General features: G+C 37.8%; 1 protein-coding gene across 1 annotated transcript in view; it reads left to right on the forward strand.

The window, feature by feature from the left end:
• The window catches only part of TTC27 (tetratricopeptide repeat domain 27), an 83,513-nt gene extending 61,618 nt beyond the window's left edge, over positions 1–21,895 (forward strand). The window contains exons 11-16 of the mRNA XM_032216048.1: positions 135–187; positions 4,969–5,134; positions 6,187–6,384; positions 17,128–17,239; positions 19,365–19,465; positions 21,149–21,895. Of these exons, the coding sequence (XP_032071939.1) occupies positions 135–187; positions 4,969–5,134; positions 6,187–6,384; positions 17,128–17,239; positions 19,365–19,465; positions 21,149–21,271 (753 nt within the window). The 3' untranslated portion in view covers positions 21,272–21,895. The remainder of the gene's footprint in view (positions 1–134; positions 188–4,968; positions 5,135–6,186; positions 6,385–17,127; positions 17,240–19,364; positions 19,466–21,148) is intronic.
• The last annotated feature ends 5,329 nt before the right edge of the window (positions 21,896–27,224 follow it).

Below are 27,224 nucleotides of genomic sequence, written 5' to 3' on the forward strand. Positions count from 1 at the left end.
GTGTTTGCATAAATATCAGCTAGTAGCAAGCGGCATTGCTTGTGGAGAAAAGTGTGCTTATGTATTTGCTTTTAAATGTTTATCCCTTTTGTAACAGTTTAATGTTAACCCTTGTGTGTGTATTCTGACTGTAGAATGCAGAGGCTTGGAACAATCTATCTACGGCATATATCAGATTGAAACAGAAGTAAGTGCATCAAAGGGGTTTTGTAATTCTCCCTTCCAAAGTAAACAGCCCTGGTTTCCTCTCACTCTGGCCTTTCCGGAATAACATTCAGCTTCTGAATACACTGCCTTCAGAATCCTCTTTATCACCACAAACCCAAGCTCTCTCATTTGGCATTCCACCATAAATATCATTAGAATGTCAGAGATTATATCGTGAAAAAAAAACTTTTGGAAAGAAAGGCAACTCTTTAGATCTCACCGCACTCACAAACGTTACAGTAAAAAAATTTATTGCATGATGTACAATTAATTGGGATTTTAGGTTCACAGTGAAGCTAGTAGTGGGAGGGCTATCTGTACCTGGCATATGTTTTTTATATACGTATACTTATAGATACCATGTTTTCCTGAAAATAAGACAGGGTCTTATTTTCTTTTGAACCCCAAAATAAGCATGTGGCTTATTTTTGGGGAGGTCTTATTATTTTTGAAGTTCAGGAGGCAGCGAGCGTGGTCACCTCATGGCTGCTGCTGTGTTGCAATATTTTCGGTGAGGGCTTGTTTTCGAGGGAGGGCTTATTTTAGCGCATGCGCTCAAAAGCCCGATTAGGCTTATTATCCCGGAAGGTCTTATTTTCAGGGAAACAGGGTATATACACATACATACATACATACATACATCACATACATACAATACAACTAGAAGAGGCATTAGCTCCAGATGTGCTGATATGACAAAACATTACTTTCAAATTGGTTTGGGGTGGGAACTATAGGAATTCTAGTGCAATAAATCTGGAAAAAGGACCAGGAAGCAAAGTATTATAGAAGCACCCACATCCAGGACTGTACCCCATATCGTGTCTTCCAGATTTGTTGCATTAGTTCACATAGTTCCAACCCATAACCAATTTGGAAGTAATGTTTTGTCATATCAGCATATCTGGAGCCAATGCCTCTTCGAGTTGTATTGTACAACAACATTATCATTGTCATTGCAGGTAGTCCTCGACTTACGATCACAATTGAGCCCAAAATTTCTGTTCCTAAGCAAGACAATTATGTGAATTTTGCCCCATCTTGCTACAGTTGTTAAGTGAATCACTACAGTTGTTAGGTTTGCTTGTCAGAAGGTCACAAAAGATGATCACATAGCTCCTGGGACACTGCAACCATCATAAATATGAACCAGTTGCCAAACATCTGAATTTTGATCATATTATCATGGGAATGTTGCAATGGTCATAAGTGTGAAAAACAGTCTTAAATCACTTTTTTCAGTGCTGTTGTAATTTCAAACAGTCACTAACTGGACTGTTGTAAGTCGAGGACTATCTGTACATTTCATGTTTGCTGATTAATCTGACTATTTGCTATTGAGGTTTAATATGTACTTCAGGGTCCTATTTTTGCTATGAAATAGTTCAAATAATGCGCTGTGGCAAGAGAAGGAGACTACTGATATTTAAATGCATAGCACCATTCTTATTTAAACCAGGATCCTATCCTAAAACAAGATTGCATCTTATTTAAAACAGGTGATATGGCTAATGATTTGCATTTGCAGTGTTGTTCCAATATTCATTGTGAAAATTGGCTGTCCAATATTAAGTGTATCTTTTCTTTTTCCTAGAAATGTACCTTACATAAATCTTATGAGTTGACTTGATATCTTAATTTTGCATGGTTGTTTCATTTATGTAACAATAATTTGGTTGGATATCTTCTTGATAAAATGGCTTTCAGTTTTTCAGAAAAATAACTCACTTGTCAAGATAATTTTTGCTGCTTAGACTGTGTCCCATTAATCTTCTGCTTAAAGGAATGCATCTTCAGAAAACAATCTGAAGTGTATTTTTTATCGTTTTTTTTTCTTTACATCATGAAAAACAATTTATCAGCTTTCTCAAAAGAAACTAAAAATGAGAAAACCAGTAGGGAGCTTACAAAGTATTGTATACACAGGAAACAAATTGCTAAGAGGGTGCATTGAACCAAAAGCCATAAATAAGTTCAAGAGGTCTTCAGACGTATTTATGGAATAAGCAGACTGAAAGATGCAGTTGCCTCAGAGATTTCAAGGAACAGAAAATAGATGCAAAGAGATTCCAAGATGCTCAAGTGTCCTCTTGAAACAAATGTCCTTTTCAGCAACTTTCAATGTTAATATAGAAATAGCCTAAAGAAGCTTTCCAGCTAATCACCTCTTTAGAAGTAATCATTAGATATCTTTGAACCAATGCCTCTATTTGCTCAGTCCAAACCAGTTGTGATAGTATGACTGGGGAGCATCTGATATTCAGCTTAGTTTTTAGGATAAAAGTTCATCGGCTGCAGCTCCAGATTTTCAGATCAGTGGTGGGATTCAAATTTTTTTACTACCGGTTCTGTGGGCATGGCATGGCGGGCGTGGCTTTGTGGATGTGGTAGGGTAAAGATACTGTAAAATCTCCATTCCCACCCTGCTCCAGAGGAAGGTTACTGCAAAATCCCCATTTCCTCCCGATCAGCTGGGGCTCGGGAGGCAGAGAATAGATTGGGGGCGGGGCCAGTCAGAGGTGGTGTTTACCAGTTCTCCAAACTACTCAAAATTTTCGCTACCGGTTCTCCAGAACTGGTCAGAACCTGCTGAATACCAACTCAGATGCCACAAGACCATGACTCAATTACAATGTGTTTCAAAAGACTGTGATTATGATTATCATCTAATCATCATCGTCGCTATTCTTTTATTTCCTGCCTTAACAATATTTGGTTAAGACAAGGCAGCAAGCATACCTCCTATTTTCTACATAACAGCTAACCCATGAGGTGGGTTGGTTTGAGAGAGAGTGACTGGCTCAAAATCATCCACCTGGATTTCATGCCTAAGGAGGCCTAGAACTCACTCTCCTGGTTTGGCAAGTAGCATAACTACCATAACCAGACTCAGTCTCAAATTCCAGGATGGCATGGTTTGGGACAATATTTTTTCCTGGTTTTGTTACTATATTTGGTTGCTTGTTTGGTTTCCTTTTTGGCAGGGGTGAAGTGTACCTTATTAAGATTTTAGGGCCTTTAGCCTATGTTGACCAGACGTTCCGCTTTTGGCGGGACAGTCCCGCTTTTGAACAATTTGTCCAGCGTCCCACGGCGTTTTTAAAAAGTTCCGATTTTTCGGTCGGCTGCGCACATGGCAAGAAAACACCGCACAGCAGTTTGCAACTGCCGCATAGTGATTTCTACTGTCACAGGCTCCGGGAGCTGGGGAGGTCCTTTGCAGGCAGCTAGAACTGGCTGCCCACAAAGGATTTCCCCGGACTTGTTTTGATGAGCGTGTGGTGACTGACGGTAGTTTGCGCCGGCCGCGCCCACTCAAACTATCGTCAGTCACTCTGTGTGCAGCAAAGCAAGCCTGGGGAGGTCCTTTGTGGGCGGCCAGTCCTAGCTGCTTGCTCCTGGTGCTGCGGCTGAAGTGAACCCCCAAATCCCCCGCCACAATTAGAATAACTGCTGCCGCCTCCTCCTCCTCCTCCAACAGCACCACCATATTTGCTGCCCGATGCTGCGGCTGAGGTGAAGCTGCCAAGCTCCCGCCAGCGCCCCACCCGTGGCAGCAGCGCCTCCTTCTCTGCTGTGCTTTTGAGAAGCCATGGGGCCTTTTTTTCCTGCTCCCCCCCCTCCGCTGCCTTCTTACTGACTCCCAGGGCCTCATGGCTCCTTAAAAGCATGGCAGAGGAGGAGGCGGTGGCAGGGGTAACGCAGTGCCCAGCTCAGGTGCTCCGAGCGGAGGGGGAGGTGGTGGCGCTGCTGCCACGGGCAGGGCGCCAGCGGGAGCTTTGGTGGCTTCACCTCAGCCGCAGCGCCGGGCGGCAAATGTGGTGGTTCTGTTGGAGGCGGCAGGGGTAACATGGTGCCCAGCTCAGGTGCTCCGAACGGAGGGGGCGGTGGCAGCACCGCTGCCACGGGCGGGGCGCCAGCGGGAGCTTTGGCGGTTTCACCTCAGCCGCAGCGCTGGGCAGCAAATGAGGAGGCGGCATATAGACTACATTTTTAATCAAGACACACACACCCCGGTCAATGGTGTCCCACTTTACCAATGTTAAAATCTGGTCACCTTACTTTAGGCTAGCAAAAAATGGCTCTGTGGCTTTCTCTTTGCTAAGTGAGGAGAAAGAAATTAAATTGATGCACAATAACCCAGGAAGTTCTGACAAGTATTCATCTTAGAAAGGTTTAAACCATTGTGAAAGAATTCCAGTGACTGGATTAGTGAAATCAATGTTCATGCTTTTGTGCCTTTTTCTCTCTCCCAAAATTATACAGAACATCTTGTTGAGGTGGTCCTCTCTTTTGGGCTAGGAGTCTGGTTTCCATTTCTATTCAATATCCTTCCATTTGGCAAAGAACAAATTTGATATCATGTTGTTTTCCTCTGAGGTGTTAGAGCCTTCACAGCTGAAGGCAGGTGTGTGTCACCTGTTCTTAATATGAATGACCCCACAATATGAGGGAATTCAATTATTGTGTCTTCCATTATGGACACCTTCTAAATGATTTTGTTGATATGCTTCATCAGCTGTATTGCATCCCACTAGAGGAAGTATTTCTCACATCACTGTGATTATATATAAAAGTCCACCCTCCCAGTTAATGATGGCTTTGTGGCAGAGTAAGAAGTTTTGTTCACCACTTTTCTTTTCAATATGACAAGAAAATAAAAAGCTTCTAAATGAACAACTGGGGAAGCCTTTAATGGAAAAATAATTTTATAATTAATTAATGCTTGCTATTTTTTCTTTGTTTTTTTTTTTAAACTAGAATTAAAGCATTCCGGACTCTTCAGGAAGCTCTCAAGTGTAATTATGAGCATTGGCAGATTTGGGAAAATTACATTCTAACCAGTACCGATATTGGAGAATTTTCGGAAGCCATTAAAGCTTATCACAGGCTTATGGACTTAAAAGAAAAGTATAAAGATGTCCAGGTACGACGCCAATCCTTTTTATTCATGTGTCCAATTTTAAACAATGTGATTCATTATGAAGAATAACTTAAAGCATGATAAGTATCTTAAGTTGCCTGTTTTAGAATTTCTTAGAAAGTAATTAAAAATATAACTCTTTCAAGTTGCATCAAGACCAAGTAAAGCGATCCTTTTCAACAGCATAAGCAATGGATACCTCTCCCGTCAGTTCTGATGGGAGGAAGTAGCAGCCTTATCCAGTTTAGCCTTTCTTTCCTCAGAAAATACATATACTTATGATCTCCACTAATCACCACAATTGCAAAATTTCTTTTTTTCCCCCTTGTACTTTCTTTGTACTTTTCTTAGCATTTTCCTTCTTTGGAGAGCCTTTAGCCCTGTGGCCTGAAAGTTAACAGTATACTACCCAGGAATTCCTCAGGCCTGTCACCTCAAATGCATATAATGTCGTCAGTTTCTATCTTTGTAGCAACATGCACTTTGCCTCTGTTCCAAGAACCCCTGAAGAGGCAAGCCAATGCAGTGGCTCATGAGTAACCAGATGTGAAGTGGATGTTTTATAGCAGTGTGTGTGTGTGTGTGTGTGTGTGTGTGTTCCTTTAGACAGTACAGGCATTGGAGGGGATGGAAATCAGCCAAGCTAGTACTTGATCCTTCCACCCCCATTCATAATGGATAGATAGCATTCCAGATTCCATACTGATTTTGTCTTTTCTAGTGCAAAGGTAAAAAAAAAAGTATGTTTGTGCGGGGAATGTAAGATGGTACTATTGCAGAAACATCTCCTCACAGGAGGCCTCACCTCCTCACCTTGTATTGTTTGCACAGCAAGCAACCAGAGGAAATGTTGGGGACCGTCTGTGCATGCGTTTAAATATTTTCAAGGAGGGCTTATTTTGGGGGGAGGGTTTATTTTAGCACATGCGCTCAAAAGCCCGATTGGGCTTATTATCCGGGGAGGGCTTATTGAATGATGTATTAACAAACATTTTGGAAATTCCACTCGACTTTATGGGAGTCAAACTATAACTAACAATTTACTTCTCTTTAAGGTGCTCAAGATTCTGGTAAAAGTAGTCATGGATGGAGTAGGTGACCGAAATGGGGAGACAGCCAAAGGATTAAAGGGAAAACTGCAGGCCCTCTTTGGCAGAGTGACTTCTCGAGTAACAAATGATGGAGAAATCTGGAGATTATATGCCAGGCTTTATGAAAATGGGCAGAATGAGAACTACGAAGACATAGAAAAGGTAAACCTTAATGGCAAAATATGCTTCTCATATTAGAAAAGATGCACATGTGTTTTCATGTTGATATTAAGGTTTTGGATGTATCCTTTGTGAGAATATGATTGGCTCATGAAATATCCTTTGCTCGAATTTCACATTCCATTAGCAGCTCTTTGTTTCGTAACTTGATTAGCAAGTCTATTTATTTTAAAGATTGATAGAAACAGAAAAACAATTAAGGGAGCAACGAGATAAAATAACAGGCTTTTTCCTCTCTCGCATGAAAAATACACATTCATGCAGAGATCAATTTAATAATTTCTTGTGATTCCAGACTTGCTTAAGATAATTATTCATTTAGACGTACTAAGTACAGAATTTATTAGACATAGGAAATTGTCTCTCTAGCGTTCTGTACCTAAGTGCTAAATATTACTTTTAAGCAATATGTCTTTTGCAGAATGATTTATACATTTCAGTCTTCCTTTGGAATTCCAATAACTGAATCATTATCTCAATGCAGCAGTCTTTGGTGGAAGAGAATGTTTCCAATTATTAAACTGTTACCACTTAGTATAAGGAGAATAGAATCCCAAGTATGGAATCGTTTATTAAGCTGTTTGATGAGGTCAGTCTGGTCCTTTAGCATTACCGACCCACAACTACTGCAGCTGTACCTTTCTCTGATGAGTATGTGAGACACCCTTCCTCCATATAGGGAGAGGACTGAAAAAACTATAGAAAAAAAAAGAACAAAGATAAGAAAAATGAGTGATAAGCAGACATGTGAATAGAAGAAGATGCTTAGCAGAATACAAAAAATGGAAAGGAAATATAATAAATAACATTAGAAACACTAGGTAGACATGGGAGTCCTGTGTGGGAGATGAACAAGAGTTTAATCAGGAAAAAGAAAAATACAAGGAAGGTTTGCATGTGTTTTACTGTACAATTTATTTCAATTCTTTCTTCACTATATTACTTTGTCTCACTTACAATCATATATTTATATTTCCTTTGTCTTTTCTTTTCTTGGGGGTGCAGAGGAGTACATACTTGCCATGAGGAAAGGGTTTTTTTTTTTCTCCCTGTGTAATTTCTTATCTATTAGTGGCAATCATACAAATGTATTGTCCAGATTTTAGGCAAACATTGGGTGGTTACAATCTGAACGAGGCAAAATAAAATTATTCACTATTCCGATTGGTTTCCCTTTCAAACTGTAGAGCATCTCCTTCATAACCTAGTACCTTGATGCCAAGCCTATGGCACACATGCCAGAGGTGGCACGCAGAGCCCTGTCTGTGGGCATGCACACTGTTGGCAGATGCTCTTCTGTTTCTGGCACGCACATGCGTACTGGCCAGCTGGTATTTGCGGGCGCCGGAAAATGGAGTGAAAATGGGCCAAAAATCAGGCTATTTTCCAGGCCAAAAACAGCCTGAAAACAGCCTAGAAAACAGGCCAAAAAACAAGCATGCGTGTGATGGCCAGATGGTCTTTGGGCTTCTGGTGCTCGGGCATGTGCACCAGTGGTGGGTTCCAGATGCCGTTGCAACCATACCCAGTGTCCTCCACATGAACACGCGCAGCGCACGTGCACACCCACATAGCACACTTATGCATCTTACCGTCCAGCGTCACACAGGCACTGTACTCTCGTGCGCGGAAGCGCCAAAGAGTTTAAAGACAGGGTGGGCCCTCCGGAGCACCATACCGGAACGGTATCCGGTGCTCCGGAGGGGCTCCGGTATGCCCGTACCGGGGTGTACCGCCTGCAACCCACCACTGATGTGCACATGCTTGCACGCACATTCCCGTTAGGGCACTTGGTACCAGAAAGGTTCACCATCGCTGACATAGTAAATAAAGTTACTAGGTGGTATTTTTCTTAATCTAGAAATTCATTATATTTTCTCTGTAATTTCACTTTCACTCCCATTTTAAATGCATTCCAAAGCTGCATTTGAGACAGCAGAATTGCTGAAGCCATTGGAAGAGACTTCCCCATGTAAGAGAGGAAATAATAAATATTCTTTTAAAACAAGGAGTGTTTCTGCTTGTGGCCTGTTTCCAATGTTACACAAGTGAACTTCTACTGATAAAATAATTTTTGCATTGTTCTCTCCCTACCCGACCATTGTATCCTCCATTATCCACTAAATCAACTCCAGAAATCTCCCAACCATCTGGAGAAGATTTAGGTATATGTGCAAACAGCAGGAGAAGTCATCCATTTTGTTGGCAGATGTTGTTCCCACAAGTGGACAGACATAATGGTTTATAGTTTTATCTTTCCTATAACTGATTAACATTCATTTTATGGGCTAATGGGTCCTCTTAGTGAGAGACATTCAATCAGAGGCTTGATAGGCATTTGTAAGATGTTTTATTTGTAAATTAATTTTTATTTTTGCATTGAGATTTTCTTATGGACTAAATGGCCTATTTCAACTCTTTGGTTCCAAAAAAACCTTCTCCTTCAGATGTATAATTTTAGAATTGCAATACTGTCAAAACATTGTTTCATGATCTTGGGTTTATGCTGGGCAATACTTCCCTAAATATCAGTGAAACCATTGACCCAGGCAATATATCATTCATTCCTTTTTGTGAATTCTTGGGGGAACATTATATAGAACAACAAAAGACTCCACTCTTGATTTGTGAAAATATTTTTTGTACTTAGGACTATTTTGACATTTGTGCAAGGAGGCACAGAACATAAAGAACAGGACTAGTAGTAAACCCACATAATCTGCAGTGAACAATGTAGACTCCACCATAACAAAGAGTGGACATCCTAAAAGTTTACATTGGTCATGCATGTATCCAATTCATAAAAATAACAGGTTGCAAATCTTGAGCATGAATTCTCATAATTACCATTTGAGAATGAAATTTGTAAGTTTTTCTTTATTTTCCTTTATTTATTTTTATTTATTCATGCTTGCTATATTACCTGGGTCAGAAACTGAGACTGGGAATGGAAACAAAGCTTATTTCTATCTTGTATACATATAAGTCACCTAGAAATATTCAGTAGTATATCAGATAGTGAGCTTGAATCTATTGAAGGAGTGTTTTGTAATAGCAGAGAAAAGTTTTATTCTTGATTTCTTGCATAGAAACTACATTATGTTTTAATATTCTATCAATTGAGCTGTCTCCCTGTCTTTGTGTTTTTGAGCATTCAATAATGCCATTGCTTTACTGAAGCTATTCCAATATGATTAGCTTTCAGTATTGCCATACAGCCCAGCTTTGGATACAGCACTAAAAAATATTATAATAGACTTTACAGGTGGTGGTCAGATTATGTTCAGTGACTATAGTTCAGCGACTATTCCAAATTGCAGTGGTGCTAGACAAAGAGGACTTATAACTGGTCCTTGGAGTTCCAACCATTGCAGCATCCCTGTGATCAGCTGATTGCCATCCAGGCAACCAGCTTGTGATTATGACATTGCAATGATCTGTGGTTGTCTGATTGCGATTTCCAACATTCTCCTCCAGCTTCCCACAAGCAAAGTCAATGAGAAATGTGTCAGGAAGTCAGAAGTCACGATCCTCTGATGTCCTTACTTAATGACCCACACAGTCAATGCTTAATGGTGGCATCCCAAACTGCTAAAATTGTCATTGCTAAGTGATGCAGTCATGTAACCCCATTCCAGAATTCTTTTCATACATATTCCATGAAATAAAACCAAAATAATTATTAAGATGTTTAATAATTTAAAACAGTCATTTTTATTTCTTTCAGAAATAGAGATCCTCAACTAAGTAAATCACAAACTTGGTTCACCACAGTACCTCCATTCACTGAATAAGGAATTTTGTTTTAATTTTAGTTTTCTTTTTGTTGTAGCCCTTACATTGCCCAGAAAAAAAATTAGAAAGCTTTCTAAAGCAGTAATGAATAAATCAAGATAAAGAAATAGTGAAAAAGTTGAAATATGCACATTTGTTCTTGTGATGTGATGTTGATTAAATGTTGTGGCATCTTTATCCACTGCCAAAGGAAACCAATAGCTAAACCATGTGCTTTCCACTGAGGCTATCTATTTTGGCTAAACGATTCTCTGGTTTTTTTTTTCCAAATTGCATAAATCTCGCATAAATAACACCAATTTCTCACTTCAGAACTCAAGATTCAAGATGAATCGTTTCCTTGATGTGACTTCAGTCTTCTTGTTTTAAACTGTTGAGTTCTAGTATCCCAGCAACAAAATATAAATTAATATTATTGCTAATTCATGATGACTAAAGAGAGCTTGTCAGGCCCAAATATAAACAGTTCCCCAGTTTAATATAGAATAATACAAAACTTCAAAATTGCACTATATACTCATAAAAGCTTCTAAAAATTTGAGAACTCCTCTCCCATCCCCCTTTTTTGACACTGAAACTGTAGGTTTGCTAAAATATCTAGTGGAATAACACAACTTCTTAAAAATAATAAGTATCATATTTTAAAATATGCAGAAATCTCCATTCTCATAGATACTGACCATTAGATCCCACAGTGACATGAAATATAGGCCAGAGTTATCAGTCCTTCACTAAGTATTAAAGCATAGTATTAAGATAGAGAAAGAGGGTTAAGAATGGTGAAATCCAAATGAAATACAATAGAAGGGGAAATAATATAAGGTGAGCGATATCGATTGATGATTGCTATTATAAAAAACAGGAAGTTCCTGTTCGTACTGTATTGTATAAATGTTGTGTACGTCTTATTTTTGTGTGTGTGTATTATACATGTTTTTTAATAAAAATCTTTATTAAAAAAAAGAGTGCAGAGAAGAGCAACAAAGATGATTAGGGGACTAGAGACTAAAACATATGAAGAACAGTTGCAGGAACTGGGTATGTCTAGTTTAATGAGAAGGACTAGGGGAGACATGATGACAGTGTTCCAATATCTCAGGGTTGCCACAAAGAAGAGGGAGTCAAACTATTCTCCAAGGCACTTGAGGGTAGAACAAGAAGCAATGGGTGGAAACTAATCAAGGAGAGAAGCAACTTAGAACTGAGGAGAAATTTCCTGACAGAACAAATAATCAGTGGAACAGTTTGCCTCCAGAAGTTGTGAATGCCCCAACACTGGAAGTCTTTAAGAAGATGTTGGATAGCCATTTGTTTGAAATGGTATAGGGTTTCCTGCCTAGGCAGGGGGTTGGACTAGAAGATTTCCAAGGTCCCTTCCAACTCTGCTATTGTATTGTATTGTATTGTATTAAATTTAGTAATCTAATTGTGGGGAGGTGGGTCTTTTTATTTGGTTTTTCTGAATCAGAACTGACTTGATGAACTAGCTCATAATTTTCCACATAGCTCCAGAATCATCTAATATCTGACGCTGAATTGTGCAAGAGAACCCTTGCATGTTGCCACATTTAAGGCCCACCTCATATCTCCTGAAAATACAGGTAGTCCTCGACTTATGACCAAATTAACCCCAAAAATGATGTTGTTAAGTAAGACATTGGTTAAGTTAGTTTTGCTAACCCCATTGTATGACCTTTCTTGCCACATCTGTTAAGTGAATCACTGCAATTGTTAAATTGGCTGTTAAATGAATTCAACTTCCCCATTGAATTAGTTTGCCAGAAGGTTGCAAAAGGGGATCACATGACCCCAGGACACTGCAACTGTCATAAATATAAATCAGTTGTCAAGCGACTGAATTTTGACCACGTGACCATAGGGATGCTGCAATAGTCATAAGTGTGAAAAATGACCATAAATCACTTTTTTCAGTGCTGTAACTTTGAATGTTCACTAAATGAACTGTTGTAAGTCAAGGACTACCTCAACTCTTTTGGTTAAGAATGCTATATTGTGAATGCTTCACTTAGAGTCAGATCAAGATATATCCAATAGGACATTTTATTTGAAGAATCTGGATAACTAACCTGTGCTATGAGATTATCAAAACTCTTCTGCCCACTACATAGTAATATACTATGTGATGGTGTGGTCTCTTTGCAAGTGCATGTGTGCCTAGAGATATAGTGAAATGTGCTCCTGATTGAGTCCATGAAGGGATCCCTAGATCTATACTTCTCATACAGTCTCCTTATCCCTTGGGAGAGCCATTTTGGTTTGTTTCCATTATCTACTTTATACAAGTTCAAGTCCCCTTTGTTTTGGTTTGAATTACAGAGAAAACATCCCCACTTCTTTTTCTCAGGAACTTAATTTGACAGGACAATTCTAAAGTTAACAACCTTTAAAAATGAATGGGTTAATTGAGTAAAGTCAGAGGTTTTTTTTTATTACCTGTACAGTATTAAGGCTAAGGAACTAAATAAGTGTTAAAGGCAATGGAGAAAAGTGACAAATTATCATTAATCTTACAGAATGGCTAATCTTCCTGGCAGAAATACACATCCGTACATGCACAAAATTCATATAGGAATAAGGATGCAGAGAAACAGCTCAGATCAATCTGTAACATACAGAAAATTATAATAATCTGAATTAGCTCCACATTTTCCTAGGTAATTATTTTCTGATGATTTTCCAACTTTCCTCTGGGTTGGGCTGCTTTTGGCAGAAATTAGACTGAGAAGAGAGCCTCTTTATTCTTGGAACGAAAGACAAAATATCAAAAGCCAAATCTGAACTTCCCTCTTCTCTCTTTCAAAGACCACCTGAGAAGGGGAGTTGAGCCTTGAACATCTGATTTTCCTGAGTTCTAATAGACTCTGCCCACTATCCGAATTGGCAGGACACATTCAAATTTCTCCTTAAGTCTTATGGAGGGAGGTGTTACTCCCTCTCGGTTTTGATATAAAGGAAGCATTAAACTGAATGTAAAGTGATGTTTGCAGCATTCAAAATATTGTGGAATTTAACTTCTTTCTCAACTTTTTAAGCAGTATGGACATCAACTCCCAGAATTGTGCTGCGCTGGCTGAGGAATTCTGGGAGTTGAAGTCCATACCACTTAAAGTGTCAAGGTTGAGAAACAATGCTTAAGTTATCTGATTCCATTAGAATAGAACAGAGAGTTGAAATACTTGTACCAACAGATAATGAAGTATCATTCTTCTTTTGTTTGGCTGTATTGGTATTGGTATTGGTATTGAGTTTATTTATATGCCGCCCTTTTCCCTGGGGGGACTCAGGGCGGCTCACAACTTAAAATATAGGACTGATGGGCAATAGAATCCATCAAAATAAAATAAACAATAAAAGCAATACATTGCAGCATGCAGCATTAAGGAAAACATACCGGTAATAACTAAATTCTAAAGTGAGCTTGAACAGCATATGATAATCAGGAGCATACTTAACATTTTTTAAGATCATGAGAGCTACAGTGGGCAGGACAAGGATCTATTACAGATCCTTTGCTGTAGTTTTCTTGTTTCCTTCATTAACATAATGAGATATAATCCTATCAATTTTCAGCCATGGTGACCACAAAGAAGTGCTTGAGGGCTGCAAATTTCTCCACTCCCCTCATTACATATCACTTTTTTTAAAATGGCAGATTTTAAAAAGTAGATTAAATTCACAGCCTTAAAGTCATAATTTTAAAAAGTGTGACAGAATGTGAACAGCTTAACCACCTTATATATTTATGAGATGGCCTGGACGAAGATCTCAGCTGAGATTCTTAAGGTTTCAGTAGATCTGTGGGGGTGGATTGATTTTGCAGGTAACTTGGTCCCAAACTGCAAACTGTTCTAAAGATGAAAGCCATTACTTTGAATTGAACCCAGAAAGGGCATAATTTCACTGCCATAATCTGATCTCATTTTTCATATCCATTAATAATCATGCAGCTATATTTTGTAATAGATACATTCTCTGGACTATTTCCATTCTTTCCGAGAGACATTTATAGCTTTCTAAAATCAGTTTCTCATTCCCTTGGTAATATAAGGCACAAGAGGAAAGACAGGAAGAGATAAGTGGTCCTTCAGAAACCCCCTTGACCATATCTTCAGGCACCAATGACTGAAAACATGTAATAAGCAGCAGGAGCAGACATTGTTCTGGAGATCTCTGCTATCACTGTTATTTTCAGAGAGGATCTGAGTGACTTGCTAACATGTCGCAATGAGATATCAAAGATTCCATGGATCGTTCCCTAGATCCAATTGCAAAAATTTCTGAATTGCTCATAAAGATATTATGCAATAAGAAGGGGAGGAGGAACCCTTCTGTGTCACCAAAATAATGAGCTGTGATGGTTGTTTGTTGATACGCATCCTGAATCTTTTACCTAAATTCAAATCTTCTGTCAGCAAGCTTCATGTTGGTAACATAATGCTTTCTTCTCATCTGTATCACGCCATGCGGCTGTTCCTCGTAGAGACCCATGCCAGCTTGCCTAATCCTCCCCCAAATGACATCCTCCGTGGTGATTTGCAAATTCCATTTCAGGGAACCATTTCCCAAGAGTCAAAGTCATATGTCATTTTATGTTTCTTAAGTCAGGGAAGCATCTGGAACCAAGCTATTTTTGTTAAGGAAGGGTTGGTTTATTTTTGCCACTCAGACTGTTTCTGTATTTAGTTGAGCATCAAAATGTGTCAATTGAAAGTGTGAAATGGCTGTGTGGCTTACATCATAATACTGTAAGTTCTTGTTTTGTTTGATTTTGTTCTGTTTTTCTTTGATGCAAGATTGTGTCACTATTTGCTTTTCCAATGCCTGTATCCTGACTGCCATCGTCTCCATCTCTCAAATATTGATGGCATGTAGAGCATCAGGAAATGGAATTCATAGGCTACATTAAGTTATCACAATGTGCAATTGAATAAGCTGTTTGTGCACATTGCCCAGTTGCTGCCACTTGGCTCTTCCTGCCAGCAGATACAGCTGACATGTTCCAAACATGGTATCTTTAGCAGTATGCGTGAAGTGGGAACTCTTGATTTGTTTCTTTCTTAACAAGTCAAAGCCATATGTTGTGACTTCATCTTGGTTTAGAAACTGCTAGTAAGGAAAGATGCAAGCCATAGATTTCTGTTCATATTTAAGGCTAAAGAAATAAAATAAGAGACTCATTTGGGTATGTCAGCAGTCACATTCCAGATGGGAACTGCCAGGCTAAAATGGAACAAGTTGGTATTCTTAACTCCCAGTGTGAAGAACATGTCATTTCACAGTGGAAAATTCCTTTTCAGGAATTTTCTGGGGAGCCACAGGAATTTTTAAATGTTCCTATGAGCAGGAGTCAAGAAGAACTTAACTTTATACTTTAAAACCCAGGTGTGAAATTGGTGGCCCACAGGCTGGATACGTCATGCGCAGGCCACACTCAGCAAAGGCAACAATATGTCACATGATGCAATTGAGTTTGACACCCATGCTTTAAAGTGTACAAACCAGATAACATAGCACAAAAATTACTTACCAGTTCATAGTTTAATGTCTAATGTGCACAACCAGGTCAATTTCCCTCATAAGAGCCAAGGTGGCACAGTGGTTAGGGTGCAGTACTGCAGGCCACTTTAGCTGACTGTGATCTGCAGTTCAGTGGTTCAAATCTCACCGGCTCAAGGTCGACTCAGCCTTCCATCCTTCTGAGGTGGGTGAAATGAGGGCCCTGACTGTGGGGCAAGTTGCTGACTCAATTTGCTAAAAAATTTGTAAACCGCTTAGAGAGGGCTGAAAGCCCTATGAAGTGGTATATAAGTCTAATAAATAAATAAATAAATAAATAAATAAATATTCATATTGCTGTCATGTTTTTAGTTATGAAGAGATGAGAGCCTTTTTCCAAGGTTATTAGTGCCCTAGTCCACCCCTTTTTTCATAATTAAATTAATAGTGATCGCTATCTGTGTCATCAGTTAACACCACCTCAGCACCGGGTATAAAAATCAGGTTCCTTTTATTGGTACTGAAATTCCTCATATTTAACTTAGATGACTGAGTAGGAGGTCTAATATTGAGAGTAAGATAAAATTATCCCTGCTCACACTTTCTGCATCTTGTGTAATATATATGTGTTTTGCCCACTTCCTTTCTAAGTTAATCCCCTCAATAGATATAACCTTTTGCTGTAAGCATATTTTTTTCAATTTGTGAAGCAGCGTAATTAGAAGAGCATGCCGTTCAATTAATTATGAGAAAATTAACATAAGCCAGCAATGGCATCAAATACCCAATTCTGTTGTGTATAATAGATTGCCAAAATTGAAAAAATGCATTATCGAGAAGGACTTGAATTTTTTTTAGCATGTTTTAGCTATACTTACTTTATTGCTGTTCCTTTATTTATTATTTTATTATTTTAACTTATATGCTGTCCATCTTGCCAAAGGCGACTTTCCTCATTTGTGTTTCTTCTTCATTTTAGACTTTTCTTTAAATTTCTACTTATCCTTAGAGCCCAAATTGCTCTTTCCAAATTGCAAAATTAATTCAGAATAAAATTGGCACCTTATTTAGAGACACAATGGCTCTAATTATGAAAATACAAGTGCTTTTTTTTAACTTTCAGATACATTTAAATACAATGACCCAGCAAAATATGGGTCACATGTGTCTGTCTAGACAGTTTTTTTTAACTTAAAAATTGTCTCTTAACCATATGCTACTTATATGTCTATCATACTTGAGAGGAAAAAAACAACTAAAACATCTGTGTTACAGCTGCAAAGAAAGAGACTGCTTTAAAGCTGAAGTGCCAGTAAAGTATTATCAGTCAGTATGCTTAATAGAGGAATTTGCATGAACGCATAAAAGTAAAGCAATTTTATTTTTAAGTTCACAATACCTCTATCATTGCAGGCATTGCAGTATCTCACCAAAGCATACAAATGTGAAATCCAATCAGGAGACTGGGACAAAGATGCTTCCTCTTTTAAGAAAGTAGCCAGAGATGCCCTAGAACTTGCACACGGTATGTCCTATATGAAAATGTTAACATAAATCACGGCTGATTACCTATTTCTGAAGTACTTTTTATCAAAAGAATCAGCAGTGGATATAGCAGACCATACACCTGAATATAATTTCCAAGGAAATAGTTAAGGGAAGGGGAAGTGAGACGTAGCAACTGTCTGAAGTTAAAAAAAAAAAATTCTCCAGCCATGTCAGTGATTGGAAGCTTAGCAGATATGCTAAACCTTTTGTAATATTGTCATAAAAACCATATTATTTTCTCTATGTAGTCATCATACGTTGTGCTTGAATCAAGGGCAGATTTACCTGCTTTTCTTCTACCACTTCAGAAAGTAAGCAATAATGAAAAGGTTGAAATTTAAAAGTTGACTCCAGGGTTCAAAAAGTTAAGAAAGCAGCACAGTCCTGGATCTTTTCTTGTTATTAGGAACAGAAGATATAGTGGAGGGCCAGGAGTGGTGGTGGATAAAATATATTTTTATTCTAGCATGCTAAATCAAGACATTGAATCTTTATCTTTATTTTTGTACCTTTTTTCATTTTCTTTACTTAGGCCCTTCACAGTTTCTAGAGTTTGCTGAGGTTTTAGACACTGAACTCTAGCGTGATCACAGAGTTAAATGTTGGGATATTAACAACACAGCATAGAGATTTTGATATGTATATGTTTCAACTTCAGTTCCAAATCTCATTTTTTAAAAAGAGGGAAATGACAATGAACTTAGAAGATTCTCATGTTTCTAGGGCACAAGCTAGAAGTTTAAATGTCCATCTGATTCTGAAAATGATGGCATTGCATTTGGTTTTCTCTTCCCATTGATAAGATTTTATATAAAACATAATGTCATGATGTAACACAATAGTCATGAGTCCTGATAAAGCAGATAAGTGGACATCATGATTACAGTTGCCTCTGATGACACTTCTAACCATCGGAAGCCATTGATGTGAATTAAGAATGCAGAAACACAAAACATTGGGCTATCCTACAGTGAATGAAATGGTAGAAGTTATAGAGCAATCATAAAAAATTGGATAGTCAATGCTAATTAGAATTGAGTGCCATCACCTTCAGCCTTTCTAACTTCAAAATATTGAGAACAAAATGAAATAATCTCTTTCTTGGTTAAAGATGCCAGAGGTCCTACAATAATAAAAATGTATTTAACCCTATTAAATTGAAAATAAAAGAAAGCACATTGCTTCCATCTTATTTTACATTCTGCATTTGCATGGGTGTGTGAAAAAAGCAAACAATTAAAAATCCCAAACACCATCTAAAAGAGAGCACGGAAATGTGCACTTCCAAGCTCTGTTGAGCTGCAGTGGATGGATGGAAGAAGGGAAAGGAAAGGAAGAGAGATTAGTTTTACACCATAGCAGAGCTAGATATCAACAATCTCAGGTCTTAAACACATTTGACATTTGATTATAAGTTTAACTAGATAAAAATAAAAACCAACATGGGGTGAGAAGGACAATGAAGTATTGTGAAAGAGGACATGGCTGACTGGAAGAATATCATGGAGTATTCCACACAGCAACATTTGCTTGTGGATTCCAATATTGTGACCCTGACACTAAGGTAGCCAAAATAGCATCATTTACAAACAACATTAACAGTGTTAACTGGCATGATAGTTGGCACATTTTGTTAAAAGACTGGAAACACATTTCGAGAACAATCAATGTTGGTTGATAGATCACAGAAGAGGACAGGGTGAGCTAGAATTCTGAATAGGACCATTGAAAGGTTTCATTGCAAGCATTCTACTTGTATGCATCATTAAATAAGATATATAAAAAAATAATTCCTGCAAATCAGAAACTTAGGCTGCAACTTTAAATGACATTATAAAGTTCTACATTCCAGTGATAGTTCTGGAGTACATGTAAAGTCAACATATTTTGAAGGGAACAAAATTATTGCTGTAGTGGCAGTAATTCCTTTTGTAATAACAGTTGCAGACTATTACCTTATGTATAATGTTTATTCATTTAATGTATTAGGAAGCTTTTTCTCCCCAGATCCACGTTAAAACTGAGAACTAAGTAGTCATTTATAACAACCATGCTATTATTGTGGTACTCATCCAACTTTGTTTTGCCTTTTAAAACTCCAGTCGCAATGAAATGCAGCAAACTGAAAACTAATTACCAAGAAGCCTTGCCAATACTCTCTTCTGCCCGACTCAATTTGCGTGGTTTAGTCGCCAAAGCAAAGGTAAGACTGATGGACGTCATTAAAAGGTGGTCTGGAACAGAGAGAGAGATCCATGAGCTACAGCTGATGTTTTCAGGAGCTATTGGTTTTGTTAATTCAACTTTCCTCAACCTCTTGCACCCCAGATACTTTAAGAGTACGAATCCCAAGATTTCTTATCAGATGGCCAAAGATTGGCTAGATGGCTAGGAAATTGGAGCTGAATTACAGCACATCTGGAAGGCATTAGGAGGAGAGAGGAATTGTATTACCTCTTCTTTATGGGTGGAAAGGTATCCCTATTAATAATATGGAATTAGTTGTGAGAATTGTATTGGACTCAATAGCTGTAAATGCCTTTCTATTGTACATCTTTAAAGAACAGGTTGCTTCTTAAGAAACCAGTTTTGAATGACATCTGCATTATGGCGTTTTCTTCCAGTGATACAGTAGAGTAGGAATGCAGTATTTGACAGTTGTAAAGAGAAGAGGTGGGATCAGGAGTTGGAAGAGCCTCTGGTACTGCTCCCTTAGGAGCATATCTCTTACTGTGGTCTTCCATGAGAAAAAAATCATGAGTGCAGCGTCCTTGTATTTGTTCATTGGGCATCTCATAGTACACTCAACCCATCCATCCTTGCCTTCCTGTCAAATTTTATCAGCAGCAGATGCAAGTGACCTGCAATGTAAAGTTACACAACAGAAGAGAAATGACACCTCTGAAGCTTGTCATAGTTTCTGCTCTTGCCTGTTGCCCATGTTCCTTTTTATCTACTCATCCAAGAGAATGTCTGATTCTCACTTCAGTCCCAAGTGGATATGATATTTCTCTACCATTGAAACGGTTTACTTTTTCTCCAGCATTTCCATTATGGGTCTTTTGATGTCCAATTCAATTAAAATATGTTGTATTTCATTCTTGTCAATGTTCAGATCCTGACAAAAACAGTGATTACCTACACAAAGACTTTATAAAAATGCGTAGACCCAGGACTATATGTCTTACCTCCAGTGCCTTTGGTATGGTCCTCAGAATTCTTCTAAAGTTGTCAGCAAGATGTAATTGATAGTAGGCATGAACTAATTATTAATTTGCTGTAGAACAAATCTTATTAACTATAGAGAGTAAATGTAATTTAATTTTGAATGTTAATGTTTGCCCTGGCCTTGCTATTGTATTTGCAATTGTATTGCAAAGCCCATGATATGCACTTCAAAGCTATGTGAGACCTTAAACTTGGAAAAAAGTTTTGCATTTTCTTTATGAAACAGATTGCTAGGCAATAAAAATCCTGAATGTTATCCCAAGTGCATCAAGAAGATTTTCTTGCCCAAGGCTTAGCACTAAAGTTTCTCAAGAATCTGTTTTGAAAGCTGCTCGTACTGTGCCTTGCAATGGATTTCTGTTCTTTTTTCCTTTTTTTAAATGGAATTTTTGAATTTTGAATGTTAGAATCTGCTTCATTTGGCTTGCAGATTGAAAATTAACAGGTTGACATTACATAGGGAGATATTCCTCACTTGTTATCCACAGAAGAACATCAGTATGCTGCTTTTGGAATGAGAGTAATTTTGTGTAGACGCCATAAAGAAATGAGATCACAGAAGTTATGGAAACGATTGTGGTTAGATTTTTAAAAAAAATCTTATGCTTTACCGAGACTAAAGTTTCCCGTAAAAATTGCTTTTAACTTTCTTGTGTAGCAAAATTTTGCAGATGCTGTAAGTGATGAAGTTTCCAGCGACCTCGTTGAAGAAATGGCAGCAATGGAGAATTTGATGATGGAATTGCAAGAACTTAGCAACCAGCTAAGGAATCAGACTTGAGAAAAAGAAGATCCGATTTCTTGGAAAGACGGAAGGGCAAGGCTGGCACACTTCACCAGTTTTAACTTGTACTGATGAGCATTCAGTAAATCAAAGACCCAAAGGCATCTTTTAAATAAATATTTCTCCATACCACGCAACCATTAATATTTGCCAAAAAGTTTTTCTGGTTATATTTATTCTTTCCCAGTTATGTGTGATTTGCATTGGCTTGGATTTTATGGAACAAATTATGCCTGCTTTTTTATTTAAGAATGCTTTTTTCTTTAAGATTAGATCTGTCCCTCTACAAAAGTAATTGGCTTCTGTCCTTATTGTGCACTTTATGGCTATGAACAATTGGAGAGTTCTGTTCGTGTTGGAAGTGGGAAGGAAAGGGCTATTTGATTTGATTGTGTCAACAGAAACCTGGAAATAGGGAAGGGGGAATAAAAAATGGAAATGATTGTCTTCTGGGATTTTTAAAATGAAAGGACCCAGTTATGTTTTCCTTAGCGTATGCTTTTCAAATGCAAGTATTCACACACAAAGTAATACTTGCTGAGAAAGTTTGTGCTAATCATTTTTAAAAACACAGGTTTAGGAATACAAGTAGTCCTCAATTTATGGCCACAATAGGTCCCAAAATTTCTGTTGGTAAGTGAGACATTTGTTAAGTTAGTTTTGCCCCATTTTATGACCTTGTCACCTTTGTTAAGTGAATCACTGCAGTTATTAAATTAGAAGATTGCTAAGTGAGCCTTGCTTCCTCATTGAGTTAATTTGTCAGAAGATTGCAAAAGGTGATCACATGACCCCAGGACACTGCAACCATCATAAATATAAGTCAGTTGCCAAGCATCTGAATTTTGACCATGTGAATCTGATTAACATGTGGATGTTGCAATAGTCATAGGTATAAAAAAACGGTCATAAGTTGCTTTTTTCAGTGCTGGTGTAACTTCAAACAGTCACTAAATGAACTATTGTACGTTGAGCCTTAATATACAGGTGAAACTCGAAAAATTAGAATATCATGCAAAAGTTCATTTATTTCAGTAATGCAACTTAAAAGGCGAAACTAATATATGAGATAGACTCATTACATGCAAAGCAAAAAATTCAAGCCATGATGTGTCATAATTGTGATGATCATGGTTTACAGTTCATGAAAAACCCAAATCCACAATCTCAAAAAATTAGAATATTACATGCAATCAATAAAACAAGGATTGTACATAGAACAATATCGGACCTCTGAAAAGTATAAGCATGCATATGTACTCAGTACTTGGTTTGGGCCCCTTTTGCAGCAATTACTGCCTTAATGCAGCATGGCATGGAAGCTATCAGCCTGTGGCACTGCTGAGGTGTTATGGAAGACCAGAATGATTCAGTAGCGGCCTTTAGCTCTTCTGCATTGTTCGGTCTCATGTCTCATCTTTCTCTTGGCAATGCCCCATAGATTCTCTATGGGGTTCAGGTCAGGCGAGTTTGCTGGCCAATCAAGCACAGTAATCCCACGGTCATTGAACCAGGTTTTGGTGCTTTTGGCTGTGTGGGTAGGTGCCACATCTTGCTGGAAAATGAAGTCAGCATCCCCATAAAGCTCGTCTATGGAAGGAAGCATGAAGTGCACCAAAATCTCCTGGTAGATGGCTGCGTTGATCCTGGACTTAATGAAGCACAGTGGACCAACACCAGCAGATGACATGGCTCCCCAAATCAACACAGACTAGGGAAACTTCACATTGGACTTCAAGCATCTTGCAGTGTGTGTCTCTCCATTCTTCCTCCATACTCTGGATCCTTGGTTTTCAAATGAGATGCAAAAGTTGCTCTCATCAGAAAAGAGGACTTTGGACCACTGAGCAACAGACCAGGTCTGTTTTTCTTTAGCCCAGGTAAAACGCTTCTGATGTTTATTGTTCAGGAGCAACTTGACAAGAGAAATACGACATTTGAAGCCCATGTCTAGGACCTGTCTGTGTGTGGTGGCTCTTGTTGCACTGACTCCAGCCTCAGTCCACTCCTTGTGAAAGTCCCCAACACTTTTGAATGGCCTTTTGCTGACAATCCTCTCCAGGCTGCGGTCATCCCTGCTGCTTGTGCACCTTTTTCTTCCACACTTTTCCCTTCCACATAACTTTCTATTAATGTGCTTTGATACAGCACTTTGGGAACATCCAACTTCTTTTGCAATTACCTTTTGAGGCTTTCGCTTCTTATGGAGGGTGTCAATGATGGTTTTCTGCACAACTGTCAGGTCAGCAGTCTTTCCCATGATTGTGATTCCTACTGAACCAGACTGAGAGACCATTTAAAAGCTCAGGAACCCTTTGCAGCTGTTATGGCTTAATTAGCTGAGTGGGACACTTTGAGCCTAGAATATTGCACCTTTTCACAATATTCTAATTTTCTGAGATTGTGGATTTGGAGTTTTCATGAGCTGTAAGCCATAATCATCACAATTATGACAAATCGTGGCTTGAACTATCTTGCTTTGCATGTAATGAGTCTATCTCATATATTAGTTTCACCTTTTAAGTTGCATTGCTGAAATAAATGAACTTTCACACGATGTACTAATTTTTCGGGTTTTACTTGTAGTTGCCACAGGTTACCTTAATATATGATTCGTGCCAAACAAATTGTGTCAAAGATGAGTAAATTTTTATGTAGTCCAGAAATGTGCAACTTCCCTCGAAAGTGGATCAGGTCAGAGCTGGTAGCCATTTTAAGGGCAAAATCTTGCCCCATATGAAAAAAACAAATTGATCTGGAAATCTGTGGGAGCTGTAAAAGGGGTTTAGAGTCAGGCTGCATACATCCCATGAGCTGTAATTTCTGCCTCTGGCTTGATACGAAAGCTTTTCCTTGCTAGGCATGATACAATTATTCTACTTGTTTATTTCTGACAATTGATATTCTAATTATATTGCTTCTGAATGTGAATAATTTTATGCTATTGTAATTAACAGCCATTAATGTAACCTCTTTGTTTACTCACTATAGAAACATTTTTGCTAATCATTCCTGATGACACTAATAAAAAGTTAGAAAATACTATAATTCTATTTTTCATTCACCACCTATTCTATAGGGCTAAACATAATTGCTCAATTCAGATTTTGAGCAAATATTTCTATAATTTAATCTGTTGAATAGGATGCCAAAGGGGCATCTTTTTAGTTGTTAATTCTTAGAAAGGTAGATTAGGTTTCATAAAACTTCTGAAACTTTTTATTAAATAAAACAAAAAAGCATTTTTGTTTAAAATGTGAAAGGTTGAAGCATTAGCAGGTAACCAGAAAAACAGTACAACAGAATACAATTGAGGCAAAGTATCTGAAATATTTTTTATACTCAAATGTTAATAGCAAAATTACTTTTCTGGTTAAAATCCTGAATTGTCTGAACTGCATTTTCTTTTAATGTGGTCCTGACTCTTTTGGCTTCCAGATAAGGAAATGAAGTCACAAGGTGTGAGAAAGGAGGTGAATAGTCCCCTTCTAAATGGAGCTACCTTAGTTTTCTTTGTTATCGGGTGATGGATCTCTTGATAAATCATTCACCTTTAGATAACGTTAGGCTAGGCGCAGTATGCGAACATTCCTCATATTGTTTGCAAGAGTGATTATGTTACATTATCATTGGTGAACGCATTTTTAGTAAAGTTCCAACAATAGAAATATGTGTTACACAAGTCTACAAAGGAAGTAGGATCATTTCCTCTTTATTGTGATATAATGGTTTTAAATCTTTCACATCTCTGCCAAGAATAGGCAAAGAGCATGATAGATAGTTGGCAGAGCTTTGATGCTCAAAAATTATCTTACATGTTTTAAAGAGGAAGTGGGAAAATGTGCAAAAATAACAGCATTGACTTTTTAAAAAATTTTATGTTTATATTTTAAAAACATTCATGAATAAAAGTAGTTTTACAAAAGAAATTGACCCACAAAATGAAGTTAATTTAATGTATATGGCATTCTTTTGTAATGTAATTTAATCCTAATAACAAGTCATTAAAGGAGCAAAATAATTTATTGAAAGTTTGCTATTAATTACCCGTACTTGAATGTATGAACGTATTTTTTGCATTTGTCTTTATATGAAAAAAAAAATGTCACATTGTGTTGGATGGAAAACCAAAACAATGGACAGATAAGACAATATTTACTATCAGAGCTTTATACTAATAGCAGTATAAGTTTGCCTACCAACTCCTCAATTTAACAGTAGGTGTGGGGAAATTCATTCATTTGATTTTGAAAATTGTAAAAGAATTGTCTCCCTGCTGCAAATATTTACTATATCTGAGTTTGTTCTTTGAACTGAGATCAGGGAGCTCTTAAAATGCTGTATTATATTTGGTTCTATTGCTTGTTTAATGGCTTTGCGAATCTATGTTTTCTAGCACTGCACAGTTTGCATTCTGAATTTCTAACAAAGGATGGGTACAAAGCAAAAAGGAGGAAGCTAAGGTACCTACGCACTCCAGTTCCTGAGGTGTTTTATCCTTCTCATCACAGGACAATATGGATCAAAATCTTACTATGCTCAGGTTTTTCCATTTCCTGAGCTACTTCATTATAACAATATGATTTGGTGAATTCAGTTTAGGACAAAGGCAGGAAATCAGTGGCCATTCATTCATTGTTGATGTTATTGTATTCATTGATGTTTGTTGTAAAGCACCTTGGTTCATTATCACTGATATAAAGCCTAATCATATATATGTTGACTGCAGTTAGCTGAACTACCCAACCCTTGGTTGAAATCAGGGGATTATTACAGACATCACTATCCATTCCTTTGGAGACAAGAATTACTTTTTTTAAAGCCATCCAGATGGCTGAAGATTAACTTTCTGTTAAAATACGAAGTACAACTCAGGATCTATTGAGATTGGATGGGTTATAAATATTACAAAATAAACTTTGTTTTGTGTTCCTTGGGATATCATAGAACTGAAATGGCTCATTGGTGCTACTGAGTCGAAACTCTACCCAATGCTCTCGTATCTGAAGCAAAGCATTTCTGACTAATGTCTTTCTAAATTTTACTTTAATGTAGCCAACGAAGAGCAGTCTAACCATCTGACTAATTAGGTTTGCTGTTGAAATGCTCTTTGGTATAGTTGTCTTTATTCTACTGTTTCATGTTCTATATTATGAAACAATAGAGATTTGTGTATGAAATCCAGTATTTGAGGAGTGTCGTCATATCCTCCAGACTTTTTTCAAGGCTAAACATTTCCTCGTTCCTTCAGTCATTTCATAGGGTTTGATTATTAGTTCCTGATCATCCCCTGTTGCAGTTGGACATAATATTTTCTACAAGAAAAATACCTTAGCTATTTTAATGTCCACTATAAACTTTTTTGTTTGCTAGCGTTCATTGAGATTAATAGACACACATATGAAATTACTGTATATCTGTGAATACCTTAGCAGATGCTGGGATTACCTTGACTTTTTCAGCTAGTTTTGTGAACCACAATTCATCCCCAGTGTAAAACCAGAGTTAGGGCCTCCCATAATAGAAGACTCAGCCAGACCAGATCCTCTGGTAAACAAGGGGACAAATCCCTTTGTGCACCACCTCCTACCTCTTTGACTTCATAATGTTTTAAATTGAATAAATCTGTGGCTTGCTTATACTCCTAAAACAGATTGCTGCCTTTTGCTTGCCAGTTGCAAACATTTTCTGTGGTTTGCAATTTCTTGCCACCCAAATATAATTTTTTCGCCTCCATCATCACAAAAGATATTATGGTGCCATGCAGTGCATCCTTTCCTCCAATTAAGAGGAAACTCTTGTGATCTGCTAGCCTGAGTCATTTATATCATCCCTTCCTTGGCCAAAAAACAGCACCACGAGCACTGTAAAATGATGGCAGTTAAAATACTGCAACAGCCAGTACAGATTTATTTATTTGTCCAATTTATATAGCTGCCTTCTCTCATAT

This window comes from Thamnophis elegans, chromosome 4 (genome assembly GCF_009769535.1).
Source record: "Thamnophis elegans isolate rThaEle1 chromosome 4, rThaEle1.pri, whole genome shotgun sequence".
NCBI lineage: Eukaryota > Metazoa > Chordata > Lepidosauria > Squamata > Colubridae > Thamnophis > Thamnophis elegans.